Consider the following 23800-nt stretch of genomic DNA (forward strand, 5'->3'; position numbering starts at 1 on the left):
TAGTATTGAAACAGAAGCACTCTGAAATAAAGTAATTGAGCTGCAGCCTGGTTTTATAGAATAGAACTCCACAAAAAGTTTCAGGTGACTTAATTTTCAGGATTAATATCTGATTTAGAAATGTGATATCTGCCTAAAACCACTCTTTTCCCCAGCAGAAGTCCAGTTGTTTTGGTTCATTTGGGCTGGGAAAAACTAATGTGAAGCCTGGTGGAGAAATTCAATCTTGACCTGTGGTTGGAGTAAGCTAGAATGTGAGAACCAAGTCAGATGACTTCTGGGGCCGAAATTAACACAAATTTACTCCCATTGGTCTAAAAAATTCATGAAGTGTTTCATCTTATAGGGCAGGCTGATCAATAGCATTTATAAAAGCTATTTTCATTTGACTCTGAAACTGCAGCATAACTACCAGACCACCATTTCGTTAGACAGAAGTCTTGGTGACAATCTGGAACAATATGAAGATGACGATGTCTTTAATCTGCAGTCTTGGAAATAACTTGTGTGCCTTATTTTCATTTTTAATATATTTGCTTAACTGGCAGTAGTTCTGGACACGAGTTAGGCTGCCTATTAGGTTGTTTAGATTATTTTAAATACCTTATAAATTGAGTAAATACAACTGATGAGATTTAATGAACATCTGCTGTGCTTACTTCATGCATTTTATTGTAAATTCTTAGCAGCAGTATTTAAGGTTATTCAACTGGAAAATCAACTTCATTTATAGACTCTAAACAATTACAGCAAGAATTTAATCTGAAAGTTTTAATAGTTAAAAGAATCTTAAACTTGTCTTGAAACTTGTCACATTCAAATACAGTCTAACAAAGAATCAATAGATTCAAGCTTCTAAAATCTTCAGGTTTGAAGAGAAATTTATGGTAAATTAGTCTGAAGTTGAAGGTTCATAAATAGTAGCCACGTCTTGGTGGCCGGGTATCTGCTGAAGTTGCCTATAGCTAGAAGAGTATAGTATACATAAAGGATCACCATACACTTTTGAAGTGAAGTCATTTCACACACTTATATATGACCTAATTAAATTTCAGCAAGACTTTAACTGGTTTTGCAGTTAGTTTATTTGTAAACCTTCTAAAATTAGAGTGAGAAGCTGAATTGTCAGTTCTTTGAGTCCCTATTGCCATCTTTTTTTTTTTTTTTTTTTTTTTTTTTTTTAAATGTAGAAAACTGGCTATATTTTAGTTACATTTTTGCAACTTGGTATTGTCTGGTGCATTGAAATGACATTGGACAGCTAATGAAAGATCTCTACAATAAAGATGGGCAGATGTTCAGCTAAAAAGAAATGAGGGAAATATAGAAGAGAGTGCTTTTGGCACAAGAAAATGTTGCGTTCAGAACAGCCTTTGCCCTAAAGCTGTTCATTGTTGATTGAAAACAGTTTTTTTTAAGTGTGGGGGTGACATTTTGTTTAATCACTCAGATTAGTAGGGGGCTTTGTCGCTGCCTGCCCTGTAACCTTGGATACCTTTAATGCTATGCTCAGAGTCCTGACACCAGCAGCCAGCCTGCAAGCATAAAGGCCTCATCCTGGCTTCTGCAAGCCTAGTTACTCCTTGCAGGGTGAACCCAACAAGGAGTCTCCTGAAATCCACCTACCCTGAGATCTTAACTACCAGACATTCTCCTCTGATTGTCATCCCTCCAAGGTGTGAAAACAGCCCCCAGTTATCATTGGGGCGACACACTCCACATAGTTTGCACAACAGAGATATTGCATGGAGTAAGAATAAACAAAAGGTTTATTTCATAGAAAAATCACCGGTTCAGAGATGAAATAGTAAGGAAAAACACACAAATTACACAGGAAATAAAGATGCGAATTCATGTTTTACTGTTCTATATTAGCTAAATACCCTTTTCTAATATAAATTAGCTAATGCCTCTGAACAGTCATAGAGGAGATCTAGTGTTTCATAGTCAGCACTCCACGGATACTGGCCCTCAGTTTCTGGATGTCCTTCATTTCAACTTCCTTCTCTTTTAAGGGTTTGTATTTTTTTTCTTTCTCTTAGGCCTGGTCCACACTAACCCCCCACTTCGAAATAAGATAAGCAACTTCAGCTACGTGAATAACGTAGCTGAAGTCGAAGTACCTTAGTTCGAACTTACCGCGGGTCCAGACGCGGCAGGCAGGCTCCCCCATCGATTCAGTGTACTTCTCTCGCAGAGCAGGAGTAGTTGTGTCGACGGCGAGCACTTCCGGGATCGATTTATCGCGTCTAGACAAGACACGATAAATCAAACCCAGAAGATCGATTGCTTACCGCTGGACCCTTAGATTGTGGTGCCTCACGGTGGGGGAAATTCCCTCCTCTCTGAGGACTGGTCTACACCTAAAACTTAGGTTGACCTAGCTACGTTGCTATGGGATGTAAAAAATTGACACATCTGAGACCAGGTCTACACTACAACCTTGCATTCATATAACTACGTTGCTCAGAGGTGTGAAAAATCCCTGAACGATGCAGTTATACCAACCTAACCCCAGCATAGACAGTGCTTCTTCCATCCATATAGCTGCCGCCTCTTGGGGTGGTAGATTAACTACATTGACTAACTACATCAAGAAGTTCTCCTGTCAGCGCAGTAGCATCTTCACTAAAGTGCTGCACCACTGCAGCTTTAAGTGTAGCCCTGGTCTACACTAAAAAATTAGGTTGGCATAACTACGTTGCTCAGGAGTATGAAAAATCCATATCTCTGAGTGGCGTAGTGAAGCCAACCTAAGGGCTTGTCTATACTTACAGCACCACCGTAGTGCTTAGTGAAAATGCTACCTATGTCTATGGGAGAAGCCCTTCCGTTGACATAGCACAGTCTACAGCAGGAGTTACATTGGTATAACTGCGCCAGTCAGTGGTGTGGATTTTCCATATCCCTGCGTGATGTAGTTATACCGACATACATTTGTAGTGTAGACCAGGGCGAAGTCCCTGTGTAGACAGCACTAGGATGGAAGAATTCTTCTGTCGACCTAGCTGCGCCGCTGTAATGCTTAAGCGTAGACAAGCTTGTCGTCAAGCCGACCTCAGCACTAGGTCAGTGGAAGAAAGCTGGATTTACTACAGCTTCAGACTACAGCAGCATGGCTGCAGCTGTTGTAGACATACCCTTGTGTTCCAAGACTGGGGTTTTCTTTTCAGTTTCAAGTGGATGTAATGGCTTCCCATTAACTCTAATGGTCGTCCATTGTCTTTTTCTGGCTGGACAATGGATGGGTACTTGAAGTTAGTTTTGCGTGAACAACTGGCTTGGAAGGAGCTTTTCTTTGCTGAGAGACGTAGTTGAAATTGTAGTACTGCTCATGAGCATATTATTCAATATACATATGTTCATCACAGTCTGCAAACATATCTTGTGATCATCAAGTTCAGAACATTACAACCTTTCATAAAAGATCTTACTCAACATATTTTTGTACACAATAACATTGTGTACAACCAGTTGATCCAATTGCTCATTTTTGAGGGTTTGCACCTCTGTTCTCTCCTTTGGGTGTCTGGACCCTGGTTGTTACAGGGGAAAGTATATTTTGAAATGTGTTCAAGGAGGTAGTTGCACCACAAGATATAACTGGAGGAGTTTCAGGATTAATAGTATCCATTTTCCCCCACCTGCTGTTTCAATAGAATAGACTATAAAACAGTTAGGAGCTTTCTTTTCTACAGTTGATTAACTAACATTAATGGTTCAACTTGTGCTATGATACAGGAAGCTTTCCACCTTTCTCAAGAGCACATTACAGACCACTCATTGCACATATAAGCGGGCTTGAACCTTTTGGCTCACTCCCAGAGCTCGAGCCCAGCGCGGCTATTGCACAGCAGTGAACTACAAAATGATCTTCAGTATGAAACTGTAAGCATCTCCATTCTAGAATCCCTTTGCTCAGTTTTGACACCACATTCAGACATTCAAAACAAGAGCAGGGTTTTTTGTTTTGTTTCTCTCTTCCCCCCCCTCCCCCCCCCCAAGCTTGGGCTGATGTCATATACATGATTTATCTTATCAGGGACTCTGCATTCTGGCACCTGTGCACCTGTCTGGGTAGTGCATCCACTGCTTTTTATCTGGATCAGATAAAAGTGAGGAAATTGATTACTATACTTAGTCATTTTAAGCATGCTGTGTCAGCAGTGCCTTATACATGGCATGCAGCAGATGTATAAAATCTTTATTATTATTATTCCACTGTTTTGCTTCTTGGGTATAAGGTCAGATCTTGATCTTCTAACCTAAACAGGGCTGATCCTTATCTGCACTCGGATGGAGACCTGCCTGTACAACCTGAGTACTTCAGGAAACTAGTGTTAATGATTCAATAGGTCCTGCTCTTCCCTTTGAAATAGCAATGAGCTAATGTACCAAATTGGTTGGGTTGTGGGCTCTGTGGTATTGGTAATTGGAAGTGTATTCTTTTGGATGAGTCATAAAATAGAAGCCCTGGTCATTTGTGGTTATTAAAGATCCCAAGCATTCTTTGTAGCAGTATACCTAATTTCAGTCTGGGTAAATTGTAAGCTAACTACTGAAATTTCCCCTACAGTTTCATTGGGATAAGATTTACTTTCTGCTCTGAAGTGTCCTATTGCGTTGATGAGCACAGTTAAACTATTGTTGCATTTCACACTCTACATGACACTGAAATGCAGACACTAATGTGTTTTCTATGAACAGTATAACTTGTAAATCAGCTTTTTAAAGAGCTTTGGAATTCTGTGTGATAAAAGGTGCTATGTAAATGTAAGTGATCAACAGTAAACCATTATGAATATGGTAAGCAACATTCATGTAGCACTGGTGACTATTTTTAAAAAGTAAAATAATCACTGATGTACTACTTTTGTGCTTGCAGATGCAATAATTCAACTTTGCAAAGGACTAGTTTGCAGAAGTGAGATCGCCTTTAAAAAAAGCTTTTAAATTTGTATCAGAAGGCTCTGTGAGCTAATCCACCTGAAATGGGGTAAAGATTTGTGTAATTATAGCTGATAAATAAGAATAGAATAACTGTAATCCTGTGGTGGAGAAACTGGATTTTCTGAAATAGTAATAGCCTACTTTTGCCATGTAATGCTTGATACGTGAATATTACAAAGTACTTATTCCTGGTACCTAAGCTTTTGTTGCATGGTTCAGGTAATCATGTCGTGCAGTAATTTGATCCTAATTTAGTCCTAGGTATGAAGAAATAGCTTCTGCATTTTAGGATTATCTTTTTTTTTTTTTTTTTTTTCTTTTAGGAATTTTGGAAGGCAACAGACTGAGTATTGTAAAGGTTAAAACAATTAATCAGACAATTGGACATGTTACATATTATGCTGCTGATTTGCCAATATGGTGGCAGATTCCTCAATATGTACTGATTGGATTCAGTGAAATATTTGCAAGCATAGCAGGTAAGTTTTTAAAAAATCATACAACTTTTGTCCGTCTCTGATCATTTTCTGAGTACATTATAATTATAACATAAAAAGATATAGTAATTTTTAAGGGAAGGGAACTAAATTCTTGTAGGTTTAACTCTGTCAAAAGATTAGCAGACTGCTTTTAATTGTTTTGACATAGAATCATAGAATTGGAAGGGACCTTGAGAGGTCATCTAGTCCAGTCCCCTGCACTCATGGCAGGACTAATTATCTAGACCAGAGGTAGGCAACTTATGGCATGTGCGCCGAAGGCGGCACGCGAGCTGATTTCCAGTGGCACTCACACTGCCCGGGTCCTGGCCACCAGTCCAGGGGGCTCTGCATTTTAATTTAATTTTAAAGGAAGCTTCTTAAACATTTTATAAACCTTATTTACTTTACAAAAACAATAGTTTAGTTATATATTTTATAGACTTATAGAAAGAGACCTTCCAAAAACATTAAAATGTATGACTGGCACGCGAAACCTTAAATCAGAGTGAATAAATTTAAGACTCGGTACACCACTTCTCAAAGGTTGCCAACCCCTGATCTAGACCATTCCTGGCAGGTGTTTGTCTAACCTGCTCTTAAAAATCTACAATGATGGAGATTCCATAACCTCCCTAGGCAATTTATTCCAGTGCTTGACCACCCTGACAGGAAGTTTTTCCTAATGGCCAACCTAAACCTCCCTTGTTGCCATTTAAGCCCATTGCTTCTTGTGCTAGCCTCAGAGGTTAAGAAACAATTTTTCTTCCTCCTCTTTGTAACAACCTTTTGCATACTTGAAAACTGTTAGCATGTCCCCTCTCAGTCTTCTCTTTCCCAGACTAAACAAACCCCATTTTTTCAATCTTCCCTCATAGATCATATTTTCTAGAACTTTAATCATTTTTGTTGCTCTTCTGTCGACTCTCTCCAATTTGTTCACATCTTTCCTGAAATGTGGTGCCCAGAACCAGGGCTGGTGTAAGGAAGTTTCACGCCCTAGGTGAAACTTCCACCTTGCGCGCGCCCCCCAGCCCTGCGGCAGCTTCCCCCCTCCCATGGAGCCATGTGGCAGCTCCCCACCCCAGCTCACCTCTGCTCCACCTCCTCCCTGAGCACGCCGCCCCCGCTCTAATTCAAACAGCTGATTGGCGCCGCAAGCCAGGAAGGTGGGAGAAGTGGAGCAGCGACGGCATGCTCAGGGAGGGGGGGTAGCAGAGGTGAGCTGGGGTGGGGAGCCCTGCGGCAGCTCCCCCCCGCCCTGAGGCACCCCTGCAGCAGCACCCCGCCCGGGGAGCCGTGCGGCAGCTCCCCACCCCAGCTCACCTCTGCTCCGCCTCCTCCCGAGCACACCGCCCCTGCTCTAATTCTTCTCCCCTCCCAGGTTTGCGGCACCAAACAGCTGATTGGCGCCCCAAGCCTGGGAGGCGGGAGAAGTGGAGCAGCGACCGTGCGCTTGGGGAGGGGGGCATAGGAACACTGTAAAATAAATAAATAAATAAATAATAAAAATTGGGGGCACCGCTTTTTGGTGCCCCCAAATCTTGGCACCTTAGGCAACCGCCTAGTTTGCCTTAATGGTAGCACTGGCCCTGCCCAGAACTCCAGTTGAGGCCTAATCAGCGCGGAGTAGAGCGGAAGAATTACTTCTCGTGTCTTGCTTACAGTATTCCTGCTAATACATCCTGGAGTGATGTATGTTTGTTTTCCCAACCGCATTACACTGTTGACTCATGTTTAGCTTGTGGTCCACTATGACCCCCAGATCCCTTTCCGCACTACTCCTTCCTAGGCAGTTATTTCCCATTTTGTGTGTGTGCAACTAATTGTTCCTTCCTAAGTGGAGTACTTTGCATTTGTCCTTTATTGAATTTCATCCTATTTACTCAGACTATTTCTCCAGTTTGTCCCGATCATTTTGAATTTTAATCCTAACCTCCAAAGCATTTGCAACCCCTCCCAGCTTGGTATCATCTGCAAACTTTATAACATTTACCAGTTGTGATAAAATTAATGCACAGTAGGACATGTATATTAATACTTTAGAGGAATAAGAGAGGCTAATTTAATCTCAAATGCATCCGGTAATATAATGGCATCTTATTGATTAAGAACTTAAGCATACAATATAGAAATGGACATGAAATAATGAAGGTAACTAGTTGGGGGTTTAAAGCATGTGACAAACACACAGTTATTGTTAGGTACGTAGAAAATGTTTATTTAGAATGCAAGATCCAAAATCTCTCTGGGATGAGGACGAGAGAACAGTGGCATCCTGATAAGGATAATGGATTGACTGTACCTTTCCTATGACCAAAGGTAATTGTCCTTTTTCCAGCCTTTCTTAAAGATAATGAGGGAGGTAGTATGAAGCAAAGGATGCATCCTTGACCAATGTGAATCACTAGCAGCGGCAACAGGTGAAATCCAAAATGATTTATAGTTGAGTGTGATCCCAACCAGCAAATATCCATGTTGAAGCTTGGAAGTGGTGGGTGCCAGATCAGCATCTCACTAGAAGTTTTCTCTTGTTGCCATTTAATGTCTAGACATTACAAAAGATGAACCTATACTTAATCCTGTAGTTTTTACTGAGAAAGTGAGTTTTTTGCCAGAGTATGAACTACAAGACTGGGCCAATAAACATTCTAGGGGTTTAATTAGCCTTCTTCATAGCCACAGGCTCTTTGACACTGACCCAGGTTATTAGCCCCTTGACCATAAGAATAGCTTGGAAAACTCTGCCTTTTAGCAGATGTTCAGAAGATGGAGAACACATTTACCATTCTTTGTAAATGTATTCCAACTACCAGGCAGGTGCAGGGAAGGAAGAAATGCATTTTCTGTTAATATTAGTGTATCTATAGTAGAAAAGCTGATTTCCTCCTCCCCACCCCCCAAATGCATTTCAGACGTTGTGCTACACGTATCAGACACATTGTTTGGATCCTAGCTTTAGGAATTGATGCACTGTTCTACCTCTAATGTGGAGAGGTAAAATTATTTAAAACAAATTTTATTTAAAATTAAAGCAGCAGAGCCCCAGCCGTTGGGGCTGATAGCAGGAGCCCTAGCCGCCCATTCTGAGGTTTATCCAGGTTTTTTTGGTTATTCGATCTAGCCCTAGTCCCAATTAGATCAGATAATTGGAGTTCCATTGTTTTAGCAAAAAGCACTTCTAAAGAATACCTAGATTACATCTGTCTCCCGAATACCAAAGAGGTCTGTCTCATGAAGGCAGTCTTTTGGGTTTTTTTTGTTTTTGTATTGTTTTTGGTTTTGCAAGATGGTATTTTCCCAAGTAAAATGAACTTAATTTCTTTTTTTGCCCACATAACCTGCCACACAACTCAGCACCCCTTGCAGTCTCTGATCCACAGGTGCCAACTCTTTTCTGCGCCAGTGGGTGCTCCCTCCCCCCAATCCCTGCCCTGGCCCCGCCTCCTCCCCCCCAAGTGTGCCACGTTGTCCCCCCTCCCTCCCAGGCTTGACCCGCGAAACAGCTGTTTCGTGGCGCAAGCGCTGGGAGGGAGGAGGGAGAAGCAGGATGTGGTGGAGCACTCAAGGAGGAGGAGGCGAGCTGGGGTGGGGGGGCAGGTCGTGGAGCCGCTGGTGGGTGCTTTTTTCCCCGTGGGTACTCCTGCCCCGGAGCACCCATATAGTCGGCGCCTATGCTCTGATCAAGAAAAGCCAAGGGGTAGGCTAGCCTCAAGATGACGAAGTGGTTTGGGAAAGCTCTCACATGGCTTGCTAGTGCAGCAGTTAATCTTTTGCTTTCCTGAGCATGAAACTTACCATGAAAAGTTAAAACAAATGTCACCTATTGTTAATTTACCATAACATTGGAATTGAAAAATGAATGCTTTTAGCCCTCTAGCCCATGATAAAAACAAACCTTTTTGATAGATCTTTCTGGATTGAAAAAGAATCTTTCAGGATCCCTGACTTGGCTTGGCATGCAGACTGCTGGTTTGTTCTTAAAGCAGGGCTGATAGTTAGTGTGGCTATGCCAGTCCAGGAGGCTTTGATCTATAAGTCAACAAGGTCAAAGGAGCAGTATTCTGCTTACTGTTAAGTAGCTCTAGTAAAAAGCTTTAAGGAATCTGCTGGAAATGATTTCCAAGACCTGCTTTTGTCTCTAGAATAACTGTCCTACAGGCATATTTTATTTAGTACTTCACGTGGTAAGTACTAGGTAAACTGAAGCACTACTCAAACCACATCTTCCTGGAACTGAATCATAGTCTCTGTAAATCTCTTGGATGCCATTCTTGTGTTATGTAGTGGACAGCACTGTGAGATCATATTGATTTTAGGCTGAAGCTGAAGTGGGAGGAGAGTGTGAATGAGACTATAAAATCTTATTTTCTGGTCTGTTTCACTCACATTAGGGTTCATTAGCACACAAAAAAAACCCAGCACAGACCATTTATCTGTTGCGGCTGTTTTGTACGTGACCTGGCTTGCATTGGTTTCTTCTTATAATTAAACAATAAATACATTGCTGTTGTGATTCTTTCAATAAACTTCTTTCGGTTTACTGTTTGGAGCTTGTGAACAATATTCAGTTAATAACACTAGCAACCTTTTGCAATTAGGGCTATAAATAGGTATTTTAATTCAGTATGAACATTGTACAGCGAGCTAGTCCTAATGCGAGATCACTCCCTCAGTGACCTTACTCCAGTTAACATAGTCACATGGACCTTTTGCTTAGAGCCATAACATAAAATGATATATTAATAGCCACAGTAATTCAGTATCTTAAACTTTAAACATCTGTACAAATTAACCTTGAACTTAGTTTCTTCCCCTTAGCTCAGGGGTTCTTAACATAGGTTCCATACAGCAAAGTTTAAGAAAAAACAATTTCCCCTTCCCTCATAGTTTACTGTGACAACATGAAGAACTGAAAATCGTATACTTTGCAAGAATACAAGTAATAGTTAAAGGGCTTTGATCGGTATATAGGTATGAGTATTTCTGTCAGAAGTACTGATTTTATTTCATAAAGCACCTTTTGTGTTCAGAAAATACAGATCAGAGCAGCTAAAATAACACTGCCCAAATGCTTTTGGAAACCGTAAGACCGACTGACACTGCAACTCCTCCCCAGTTTTCAGAGGCCGTGGGAAGAAGTGACTGGGTTCATGGATGCTGGGCTCACAGGTAGGGAGCAGGCCCCCCCCTTCAGTAGAGGTGGGCAGGAGCAGGGGGGTTCCTGGGCTGTGAGGCAGAGTATGGTACTCACAGGTCCAGCAGCACTATGAGCTGTGTGTAGGTCCAGTACAGCAAGAAGTTGATGAGGATGCAGAGCCGGTAGTTGGGATGGGCCTCTGTTGTGGCATGGTCAGGGAAGCTGGGGCTATACCTGGCTGAGACCAACTGGTTACTCTCCAGCTGCACTGGTGCCCTGCCCTGCAGCACATCACCCAAGGCAGGAACTGCGCAGGACCCTGGTTCTCCCTGGCACCTGATGTGACCAGGCACAGGCACCCTGTGGCACCCAGGAACAGGGAGGAAGGTGTTTCCAGGAGCTGCTGCAGAGCTCAGAGCCCACTTTGCACAGGGGCTGCTATTGTGATGTGGGTGCGGAACTGGAAGTTAAGAGCTGCAGCTGATCAGAAAGAGAGCCCTCCTGGCCATCCTAATTTGCTCAGCCCCACTGCCTAAAGGTGGGCCGCAGATCAGTAGTGAATGGAGGGGAGCCCTCCGAATACGATGGGAATGAGATGGGGGGCCTGTGGGAATGGAGAGGAGCCCTTCTGATACTGCATGGGCTACTTCAGCCAAAGAGAGCACGGGAGAGATGGAGAAGCCCCAGCTCTGCTGGAGAGTGGAGCACAGGGAAAATATGGGGGTGGCCAGGGGGAAATGGGGAATCAGGAGAGCCCCTGCATTGCTGTGGGCATAACCAAGCTGAGGGGCAGAGCACTGGGTGAAGCTGCTTTCCCTAGTGTCCACCTCTCCCTGGCCAGCCCCCACCCCAAGCGGAGCTCTGAATCCACTCTGGCAGCACTATACCCTGGTCAAAAGACAGGCAGTTGGCACTTCCCTGCCATGCCTTCTCAGGGAGTCTGAGAACCTCTGCCTTAGATGATTCCCTCAGATAGGGTTTCCCATTATGGGACAAGATGGTTTTCAGAGGCTGCTACTCCTTTTGTCGCACTTGACTAAATCAATAAGTTAGAATCAGAACATGGATAGCTCAGTGGTTTGAGCATTGGCCTGCTAAACCCAGGGTTGTGAGTTCAATCCTTGAGGGGGCCATTTAGGGAACTGGGGTAAAAATCTGTCTAGGGATTTGTCCTGCTTTGAGCAGGGGGTTGGACTAGATGATCTCCTGAGGTGCCTTCCAACCCTGGTATTCTATGATTCTTGCGCTATCCCCAGTTCCCATATAGTCTGCTTCCCCTCAGCTCAATAGCAGAGAGCCTTTCGCTTGTCAGTCCTTTGCTTCCATCTGTCCTGCTATGGCACACCAGTACTAGGAAATGATTAGACTTTCTGAACGGGCTGGGTTTTGGTGCAAAAGGAGAACATAAGAACGGCCATACTGTGTCATACCAATGGTCCATCTAGCCCAGTATCCAGTCTTCCGACAATGGCCAATGCCAGGTGCCCCAGAGGGAACGAACAGAACAGGTAATCATCAAGTCGCCCATTCCCAGCTTCTGGCAAACAGAGGTTAGGGACACCATCCCTTCCAATCCTGACTAGTAGTGATTGATGGACCTATCTTCCATGAATTTTGCATGTGAAACAAGCATTATGTATTTACATGAATGGGCACTAGATGTTGAGGTTTATGATCACCTTTTACAATATGAAGGTGCATGAAACTATCTCAAGTCATCTAAAAGTCCACCATATTCAGATGGGTGCGGCATGGCCTCAGAGGCCATCTTGGCTGTAGCAAACTGACCAATGTCCTGACCTACTTGGTACTGATTTGTGTTCCCAGCCTGACTCTCTTTGGAACAGAAGGGATTAGGAGCTTTCATTTCATGCTTTTTACATGTTCATTTCATAGCCTTTAACTCTTTTTGTACCTCCTGCTACTTTCTCCTCTACTTCTGAGGCACTTGTCCTTTCACATGTTTTCCCCAACATTTGACTTTAACTTCATTTTACTCTTCATTACTTAGGAATATAATAAACTGGCCTGCACAGCTGGTGCAAGTCTTTCTGTCTGCTGGGAGGGTGTAACTTGCTGTCTGGACTGGCATTGTATTGGACTAGAAGAAATAAAATTTAGCACCTTGGGGAATTGTCAAGTGATTAAAACACCAGGCTAGAAGTCTGTGGGTTCTGTTCCTGATTTTGCCACGATAATATATAGGAGAGGTCACTTAACATCTTTGTCTCAGCTTAACTGCTTGTAAAATGGGGGATGGTGCGACTTAAGGTGCTAACTTAAGATGTTAACCTATATGAAAGATGTGCTGTGGGAGTGCAGAGCAGATCCTTTGCAATAATCAGTGCTGCCCTCTATCATGTTAAGTTTTATTAAATGTATAATAACATCCATAATATCGCCTGTTATCTTAGGATATTTTTCTACCCCCAGCTACTAAAGACTTATTCTATCACTTCAGAATTAGCAATTGGAAGTCTTGCTTAAACAAATCACTTTCTGAATGTCATCTCTGTTTTAATGTCTTTCTCAACTACAGAGAAAGCTTAAATCAGAGAATAAAGCAATAGTTGCTTAGCAACATTAGGGGAATCATGTTAACTCCAAATCTGAATTCATGTACGCAACCGACTTGCAAGAAATGCCTGTATATTTGAAAAAGGTATTTGGTGCCTCCCTCTTTGAGATGTCATCTTTCTCTTATGACTATCAGAATTATTACACAGTTTATAGAAGTTCCCAAACAAAATGTAACCAATATCTGCAATGTATTTGTCAAAGGATCAGTGGTTTAAAAAAAGAGTGATAAATCTTCTGTTGAGCTCTAGGTTCCAGGTTGTTTGTACTACTTGATTTTTATAGACAGGAAGTAAAACCTTTTGAGACCTGTCCTATTCTCGTGCAAGTACACTGCTGTTCTTTTTGCGCTTGCTGCAGCTCTAATAATGGTTTTATAACTTCAAAACCTGTATAGCTTTTTTGGGGGGGAGGGGGGCACGGCGGAGGAGAAGAATACAAATGTGCCTGTTTGAACTGGGGAATTCATGCAGATCTTAATTGTTCTTGTTATTACCCTTTCCTTCCGTTTGGTTTACAAAGCTTTGTTTCAATCTTCTGATCATTCTCTAAATTAAATGGTAATAAGAAGGTGCCTTAAGATTGAATGGAAAATACTTCAAGAAAAATGTGATTTTTTTTTTTTTTTTTTTTTTTTTTTTAAATTTGATCGGCGTATCCATTGTGCTATGAAATTCAATTTAAAAAAAGTGAAATGTTAATGGTTACAATACTGTGATTTGAAAGCACTTTGTTCAAAAAAGAACTGAATATGTTAAAAGCTGAAACATAAGTTTGTTTTTGTTTACAGTAAAGCTGAGCATACTTTATTAAACCATATTAGTTTCACTTCAGGTACCTTTAAAAAGATGACACACATTGCATTAATCTTTTGTATTATTCCCTGCAATCCTCTTAAAGCACCCTTATTTAGCTGAGAATCATAATCTCACATGACACCACCAACTAGAGGGTTTAATTTCAAAACTGCTTATTTGAGGTAGCATGAAATTGCTATCAATGGCTGCCAGCAGGCAGCAATATCACTGAAGGCAAAGAAAAGATTTTATGTTCTTTAGGCCAGATTAAATATTCGGGTGACTAGGAACATTTATTCAAGTTTGGAAGCATGATTTTTTTTTATTTTTATTTTTTTTTAAATTACAGAAGTATGTCGTATTACATTCCCCCAAAGGTATCACTCAAGTCCAATGCTTTTGTGAAGGAACCAAGAAAAAAAAATCAGACTGGAGTTCTTTCACTCCGTGTACTTTCGTTGGAGTTGTGTGACTGGTATCCAGTGTGGTCACCAGACTGAATCTCAGATAGTCTGGAAACTTTTCTGACAGCTGGGGTTATTTAGTGAAAGGTCACAGTTTTATTTAAGATGAACAGGCAGCTGCATTTTTAATAAGGGTTTGGCCAAATAAGAATTAGAAATTATTTCAAATGTAATATTAGTGGCAAAACATCCCAATAAATAGGATTTAGACAAATTTTTAACTTCTTTAGTGCTTGTCATATTAAATAGAAGCTTTCTTCTCCCAGAAACATACTGTTGGCTTCCATATATCTATAAGGACACTGAGCCTCACATTCTGGATTTACATTTATTGGAGCCTCCCGTCTGACTTCTGAAAAAGGGCTCTTCAGCACTCTTCAATCATAGAGATGTCACTTTGCAGCATTCAAGTGCTCTCTGCTTCAAGGGAGAACAATGTGGTGGTTCGGACACGATCTCTCACGTGACACTACAAATCAATAAGGGTGAACATGTAGTTCCGATGCACTGCCTTGTCTGAACAGAACTGCACCCTCTGGCCCTGACTAATTGACCCATCTGGCTTGAAGTCTTAAGCCTTTCTCCTTAAAGGAAAACACCATTGTGTTCCTATCAAGTGCTGTGTATGGATGAGTAGTGATAGTCAAGCAGTGTTAAAGAAATACTTGCAGTTTCAAAATTATGTGAAGAGGATGGCTCTGAGCTTGCTTCATGTGCGTAGCCATGCCTCTGCAAAGAGGCATAAAGGAGGTCTGGAGAGTCTTTCCCATTAATTTCAGGAAGAGGCAGACTACCTTGACTTAAGTCTCCCATCTCTTGCCCTTACCTGTAGACCATACCTTGGCTGTGATTCTGCAAAAAATTGTGTGTCCTTGCCTTTATGCCCTGTGAGTAGTCCCATTGACTTCAGTAGAATTCTGACTTTGTAAAGTTAAGCATGTGCGTAAGTTTTGTGGGATCAAGCCTATAGCAGCATATCATGTTGGGGCAGAGGGGCTGAAGATTAGTCTGATATGCAGATTCTAGGTCACATTTGCCCAAAGTAAAGTTAAATAGTTAACTGTGTTGGGAGGGGGAAATTTTTAAAAACTATTGAGACTTGCCCTAAGTGGTGCAAGTTGAGAGAAATGAACATCCATGGGGGGGGATGTAGGATTTGCCTCAGTCAAAACATGAGGGAGTATGGTCTAGCTGAGAAGACCATATGGGAGTCAAGAGAGCTGGCTTTTGTTATGAAAACTACTTTAAAAAATTTCAAGCCTAGGTCATATTGTAGTCACCTTCCATCAATACTCAAACGTGGCCTTTTAAAAACTGTTCTAAATCAGACTAGTCAAACCATGATTAAAAACAGTTTGGCTGGACAGTGTCCTAGCTGTTTAATTCACTTTGGATAAGGTTGAAAGCCAAGTATAATGTAAACTCCCTAGATGGTATGTTGATTCTGGTATACAATGAGACTTGACTGATGTCAGTTGACTTGTAAAATAAAGTGAATGCGTTCCAGAAACACATGAGATTTCTGAGAGAACTTGTTTGCTAAAAGGTTGTACACTTGGTAAAAGAACAATAGGAGAGTGGTGCACATAAAATCAAAATATTTTATATTTATATATAAGTTCAGGACTTAGTCAAGGTTATCAATGTTTTATATTTGCATTAAGACTTTCAGAGCAGGTCTAAGGCAGTTAGATACTCATTGGAAATTAGTGGGAGTTGGGTACATAAATCCCTTAGTGTCCTCTGAAAATCCAAGTTCTTGTGTTTAACCTTGTATGAATGTATTGTTTTCAATGTTTATGAATATTTGTCATTTGCAGGCACATTGAGCTGGTAACCAAGCGCATGAATTTCTTACAGATAGATACTTTTTTTCTTTTAATACAGGCCTAGAGTTTGCATATTCAGCTGCCCCCAAATCCATGCAGAGTGCCATTATGGGACTGTTCTTTTTCTTTTCTGGAATTGGGTCATTTGTTGGCTCAGGACTGCTGGCGTTGGTGTCTATTAACGCAATTGGCTGGATGAGTAATCATACAGATTTTGGTAAGTAATCCTCAATGTATTGGAGGATGATGAAGTAAAATGCTTAATCAGAAATCATTATATTTCAAGGGTGGGAACTTCGTTAGCTTAGAATTGTAACACTTTGAATTTGTAAACCCTCTTAATATGGCAAAGACATAATTTCATCTTGCATATTGCTACAATTGGAGCTGTCTTAAATGGATACATTAGAAATGCATATGTTGTAAAGTGGACTTTATAAAAGAGCTGATTCAGTTAATTGCTCAGCTGTGTTACTATTTTTGCTCACCAGAAGATATTTGTACATTTAAGAATATTTTAGCTGGAATGTCTAGATTAGTAGCAGATGAAGCAAGTTTTTTGCTGTCTTACAATTTTTTAAATTACACAAATTTTCAGTGAAAAGAATAAAACAAGTTTTTGACGACAGAGTGTTGATTATTTGCAACTCATGTTTCAGGGTACTTTGTGGCAATTATCATACAAGAGTTAAATTTGCATTTCTACCTAGCAATCAGTTTATCTTACAGTCCAACCTAAGCCATACGTTTCACTGTCAGTTGAAGTTAAACAAAATCATTGGCACCAGTAGGTGGCACCTTGGAAATTTCATAAAATCATTTACAGACTTCAGTGGCTTGATTAGTTACAGCAAGAAGAGTGTGTGAAAGATTTAATAAATTAGGTTAACATTGATATGCAGGTGCAATTTTATGAACCCTCTAAAAATTATGCCTAAAGTTAAACTTGGTGTTGAATTTTTTTGCCCTTTCTGCTAGATCAGATGTGATGTAGGCTTTTTTTAACAGTCTGTCTGGAAACTGCATTTATGCCATAAGTTGGCATCTTTATTTTACAAGTTCCTTCTTTAAAAACAGATGGCCAAAAGCTTATTCTTTACACAGGAGTCATCACGAATACAAAATTTATTCCAAAAACAGAGGTCCTGCATCTAGTTGTGCAGTAGTAACAAGCATTTTGTTTTGACACACCTGTAACTGTTGAGTTTCTAAGGATGTGTATTTTTGTCATGGCTTTCACAGGAGTAATCTTTATGTTGTAGAAAATATTTCTATAACTTAGCATTTTGAGATTTTCAGATGAGGTGAATGGGAAACTTTGTTTTCCCTGAGATTCTTGAGCTGTCTGGGAAACCCCATATGCAGTGTTGTAATCGTGTCGGTCCCAAGACTTTAGAGAGACAAGGTGGGTGAGGTCCAATAAAAGATATTACCTCACCCACCTTGTCTCTCTCGCTAAAACCTAGGCAGTGTAAGAGACTAGTAGAGCAACGGTTGAACAACACAGGACCAGACCAGCAAATTCTCAGTGGGAGACTTTGTTCCTCTGGGGTTGATGTTTGTTCATCCTGAATATAAAAAGACTTTAAAACAAGTTGTTAATATTGGCCAAGATTTATTCTGCCATGGTAACTTTGGTGATCAAATCTGTCCATTCTTACAGCATACATATAATTCAAGAGATGTGCACTAAATATGGAGGAAGTTACTAGTTATAAAATAACATTTGTCATACTTGACATTTTTAAGTAGACATTTCCCCCCCTTTCCTAGCATGATCCATCTCATCTTGTTTTCCTTTGGTTCTGATAAAACAGTCCCAGAAAAGAGAGCACCCCCATCGAAAAATGTAGATTGGCTCAAATGCTTCCTGTGTTGATTAAGAGGGAAAGGTGTTGCCTCAGGTGGCTCCTTTGGTCAGCTGTGTAAAATAAGCTGGGGGTGCTCAGTCCGCTTCCCAGTGTTACCAGGGAGTTACCAGAAATCCCTATCTATCTTGGCCCTAACCGGCAGCTGCAGAGCTCTAATCTCCCCTTGCGTTCCCAGAGTTTGTACCTTGGAATCGGGGCTGAGGCCTACCAGTGGGGTGGCTTTGGTTTGTAGTATCTTGTGTTGCTGCTACGTGGACTGTTACTCCAGTGAATAAATAGGGCTTCATTTTTTTTTTATTTTTTTTTTAGTGCTATCGAGTACTTTTCAAAGTATTAAATTCACTGTTTATTTTAAAAATATTTTAGCAAATGATGTATCAAATTTTAAATTAGAAAGACCTAGTAAGATCTCCAGGGGCCCTGCCCATCAGTTGTGAGACTGAAGCTTTATTGTGAATGAAGGGTTTGTGAATTTTTCATTAGATATTCTACAACTATAAATTTTTAAAGAAATGCAGTATAAACTAGCAGCATTACATGTTCTCCCATGTGTTCTCTCACTATTTCCCATTGATGGCAGTAGAACACGCTGTCTGCTGGCACTTAAGCGTTGATTGCTACATTGAAATGATTAAATTATTTCTGTGATAACTCCATGAAATCTTGATTTTTAACATCCCGTCCCACAAAGGAAAATTACTACTTCTGCTCTTCAAATGGAGTTTTGAAAATATATTGTATTTTAAATGTCAAGAGAAGACTGCTTTTGCTTTTATTGCTTTTTATTATAAACTCATTTAATTAGATCTTACGTTTCAGTAATTACAATAACTTTATCTCCACACGTATGTGTACGCTGCATTCAAAGCTTGTAAGGATTGATGTGCGCTTCTCTATTTCTTGCTTCCTCCTTTCGCTTATAATAGTCCAATTGGCTGTAGCTCGTGGCATGTTGGAAGCAAGCCATAGTGTATTGTTCTTGAAAATTCAGCAATAGTAGGAGCTTATTTCTTAATAGAAGGATAATGTTTTACCAATGAGCTTCCTTAATTTAGAAGTATTTAATGTGCCACAAATCACTAGCTTAAAACAACTTTGAGGAAATGTCAGAGGTGAATTGAACCAGAAAGAAGTTCCACATAGGAATCCATCCAGCTAACTTTGCTCTGAGAGGGTTGAAAGAGAATTGCCGTAATGGCTTGATATGAATAATGCTGTTGAATTTTTCATGATAGCATTCATTTCTGTAACTTTATTTCCCCATTCGGCTGAGTAGGGAGGGGAGATTGAGGCCTTCAGACACACAGGCACCATGTAACATTGAACAAGGCTAAGAGGTTGTCTAAAGAAATTGTAGTATATGAAATTCAGAATTCTGTTTATGCTTCGTCCATTTCAATGATGTTATAAAACATATGTTTTTACACTTAAGCTTTATAGTTTCACTATATTCTCGGAGATTATTAAAATTAGACCATTTACCATCTTCATTGCATAAACTTCTTTTTTCCATGAAACAGCTTAGGTAGCATTGGCTAAAACCTGTGGATATATTTAATTAGAACACTGGGTGGCTAAAGGGTTAAAAAGAGAATGATCCAGTGGACCTAGAAGAAAAAATCTGCCTTGTATAAGGCTGTTAATGACTAGAGATGGGCAATGACAGTACAAACTTTGCTTTCACTGTTTGCTCTCTGTAAATAAGTTAGCAAATAGGATTTCTGCCAGGATTGTTCATAGAATGCCTTTTTAGTGAATATTGGAGACTATTCAGAGAAAGCAAGCTTTGATCTTGTATTTAAAAGTTCACTTTGGAGACTTGATTCTCAGTTACATATCCAGTTGGGTTAGAAAAAGACACCATATGAGTCGTAAAAAGCAACAGAGGGTCCTGTGGCACCTTTTCTGTTAGTCTTAAAGGTGCCACAGGACCCTCTGTTGCTTTTTACAGATTCAGACTAACACAGCTACCCCTCTGATACTTGACGTATGAGTGGTATCATCCAAAGCTGCTCTGATCTCAAATATTGCACGTGCATAATGAACGGCTTCTAAACAGTGTACAGATCAAGGGTTTTTCCACACTGGAAGTGCTGCAGCTGCACCATTGTAGTGCCTAGTGAAGACACTAACTACACTGACGGGAGAGCCTCTCCCGTTAGCATAGGTCCTCCACCTCCCTGAGAGGCAGAAGCTATGTGAATGGGAGAAGCCCTTCCCTCGACGTAGCACTGTCTACACACACCTGAGCGATGTTGTTATACCAACATAAGTTGGTAGTGTAGACCAAGCCCAGGAGTTACTTGTACAAATTTGTGGCAAGTGGATTGGAAAAAATAAGGTTTTTGACAATTCAGGTAATAAAAGTGAAAACGCATAATTCGTAAATCTTTCAGATCTGCATTACGTCTTGTATGCAGAATTGCTAGGAAGTTGCTGTGAAAATGCCTCAGCGGGTTTAAAGAAATATACAAAAACCAATGATGATGCTTTGAGTGAAGAATTAGAGGTGGAGGAGATGCCCGGGCAGTTGGAAATGTTCCTCGCTCATTCCTTTGAACATACATTGGATTAGTTTTGGCCATACAGTTTTACATATGTCTGTGAGATGAAATCTTCAGTGACTTAAGTAATTTTCATATCAAAACTTTTTCTATATCAACATAATTCATTTAATTTTTTTTTTACACTGATTACCTTTCTATTTAAGCAGTGAGCCATAAACCTAACCACTTGTTGATACAAATCTTGTTCTCACTCTCCTTGCAGGAGAATAAGATTGAAACAGAGCTTAATAAGTAAATGGACAGAGTGAGAGGGCACTCTCCCATTGAGGAGAAAATACATTTTGGGGGTTCTGATTTAAAATGAAGAAACTATAGCCTGTAAATTTAAAAGCACATTAAGTTCAGAGGCTTTTGTCTTACCCTGATAGCAATCTTGAGAGCATATTCAGCTTGTAGCATTTCCAGCAAGGAAAGGGTTTCCTTTTTTAGCAAGGTAGCTCTTTTTATTTAAAAAAAAAAAAAAGGGGGGGGGGGACTCTCTGTGGTCTCCTTTATTTAAATTGGGAGAAGAGCAAAAATATATTTAGATGTGCATTTCATAGTTTTTCAGCTAACCTGTTTTATCTGAAGTATGAGTGAGTCCACAAGGCATTGCATAGGTACATCACTTATAAACATTTCTGTTTAGCACTTACATTTCTCTCTCCCTTTTAGGAGTTTATTAAATGAATTCGGGTTCTGCAGTAGTTGAAAATCAATTATAAAAAAGGAGGCACCTTCACAGCTTTCCTGTCTATAAGTCTACTTTTCTCAGGCTGCTAATTCTTTTTAAAAACTGTTTTGGCCTAAGGGGGCTTGTGCTCCCCTCTGTACACATGTAATTCCTGTAACATTAAGTGGGGTTGTGTGCAGTCATTGAGGAGAAATCATATTGTGTGGGCTAAAGGGGTCTGCACTTCTCAAGGGCATTCCTGACTTTAAGAGGTACAAGCACAAAATACAAAGCACAGTTTGCAGGCTGTGTATTTTCCTAGAACTGCAATTTATATTCTAGATAATGCCAAAAACTGAAATACTGGTTACATGATGGAAATATGATCTGGTTCTGGTTTTGCCAACACCTTTTGCAGAGATAAATCTTAATTATTATAGGACTGAGCGGGATTGTATACTCCCTATATGTATTTACTTTTCCTCTCCAATTCTTTCTAGGTAACATTAATGGCTGCTTTTTAAACTATTACTTTTTCCTGCTGGCGGCTATCCAAGGAGCAACCCTCCTGCTTTTCCTTATTGTTTCTGTGAAATATGACCATCAAAGATCAAGGACTAATGGAGTGACTGCTAATGGGAGGACCTGACAGTATCTGAAATGGAAGAGCAGTTTATTAGACCAGCACACAATAAATTAACTGGCAATGAACTGATAGATTGCGAGATCTTAAACTGTTCTCCAATGGGACTCTTTCCTTAAACTTGCATGTTACATGAGTTCTCACCCCTGCCCCTTTCCCCATAGGTAAGTGCCTTATGTTGGTGGGGCTTGTATGCCCTGTTGTAGAGAAAATGCAGATCTTGGAAGTGCATTAACTCTAGGTATTGAAGGCGCTGTGCTCATGCTGACATGTTGGGATTACTTAACATCTTTGGAAACGGAATATAACTAGTCAAAACTAGTAAGGAAACATTGTATAATGTGGCTCACCCCTAACTGAAGAACTTTGTTCAATGAAGAAAGGTGGATCTGGGGCGGGGGAACACTTTTCAGCAGTCTTTATTATGTTGAAGGCACCTGTTTTTCCCACAAATGCTGTATTTCCTTGAAGTTCTGGTTACAGTTCAAGAGGCTCAATGAAATTAGTAAGATCTTCTCCTCTGAATTTTAAAAAAATGGAGGAAACTAAATTCAACAGGTCAATTTTGGGACAAGCGGAGGCAATCTAAACTTTATAGGTCTGACTAGCCTGGATAAAAAGGGATGGCTTGTATGCAATTGATCTTTCGTTGCAAATAGGACAAATGTTTTAAGCCTACACTTCAGTATTTAATATAAAATGGTCTTGGGTGCATTTAGACAATACAGTAGGTTATTTTGTAGCTGCTATCATTTTTGATACATGTTAGACACTTTTGGGGACTGAACTGGTTTTACTCCAGGATTTTATTTTTTTTTTTTTAAGGTCAGAGTTAGGTGTATTAGGACATTGGGGAAACTTGTGTCCTTTGAATAAGCAAGTCTTTTATCTAATGTTATCAGTTTCATTATCTCTATTTAAAGATCCTTAAATATTTTCAAGCGTGCGGAAAGAAATTGGAAACTGAATTTCAGTAGACTTCTCAGTAGATGAATGTGTAATATCAATTGGAGGTCTCTTAGCCCTAATGACTTCAGTCCTGGTGTCTTTTATGTAATTCTTGCTAATGTGCTACAGGGCTAGAACCTTTCAGCAACACATTCCTATTATAGAGTAAATGTAGCTTTTACTCTTTCAGCCTGTTCAACTTTAATTGCTTTACCCTATTGTATTTAATACTGCATATGCAAGGCGATATGGAAAGCAATACTTTGCAAGTGATTATAAAGAAAACAAACTGAAAAATCAATATTTTATTAAACAGTTTAATGTGTTTGAGCTTTTACAGTTTCCTTTGGTGACCACATTTAAAATGTTAATTATTTTTTGGTACATAGAATGTCCTTTTAATGAGTTTACAAAGCAAAATGAACTCTTGTGCTGTGACTTCTGACCCTTTGTTCCTAGGTGAATAAAATTACACTGCAGATCTTCAGTGTTCCTTGGTCTTTATTTCCTCAAATGCATCTTGCAATCCTATTAATTGTGCCACCCAATGGAATGTGTATTAGAATGGGATGAATCTGGGAGTAATTACATATATTTGTCATCTTGGTGAAAGACCCACAAGGTAGTGCCAAACCTGCTGGGTGTAAGTCCCTAAATGCCTCCTGATCATGGTGTAAGACTTGAACAGAATAGTGAAAATAAGAACTGCATCTCTTGTAAGCAAAACTGTAAATATTCCCTATTGGCTAATGTAATTTCTATTCTATTTAGCTTTTAATACCCTATTTGTGGTACATCATCTTTAAAGCCAGTTTGGTCTGGTGGGATGCTTGGCAAAGACTGGAGTAGACTGCAGAAGAATCATATGGCTATCTAAAAATCT

The 23800-nt window shown here is 40.1% G+C and overlaps 1 protein-coding gene across 1 annotated transcript in view; it reads left to right on the forward strand.

The window, feature by feature from the left end:
• Positions 1-23398, forward strand: part of SLC15A4 (solute carrier family 15 member 4) — a 51923-nt gene extending 28525 nt beyond the window's left edge. The window contains exons 6-8 of the mRNA XM_054006522.1: positions 5274-5429; positions 16295-16453; positions 21827-23398. Of these exons, the coding sequence (XP_053862497.1) occupies positions 5274-5429; positions 16295-16453; positions 21827-21975 (464 nt within the window). The 3' untranslated portion in view covers positions 21976-23398. The remainder of the gene's footprint in view (positions 1-5273; positions 5430-16294; positions 16454-21826) is intronic.
• The last annotated feature ends 402 nt before the right edge of the window (positions 23399-23800 follow it).

This window comes from Malaclemys terrapin, chromosome 16 (assembly GCF_027887155.1).
Source record: "Malaclemys terrapin pileata isolate rMalTer1 chromosome 16, rMalTer1.hap1, whole genome shotgun sequence".
Classification (NCBI taxonomy): domain Eukaryota; kingdom Metazoa; phylum Chordata; order Testudines; family Emydidae; genus Malaclemys; species Malaclemys terrapin.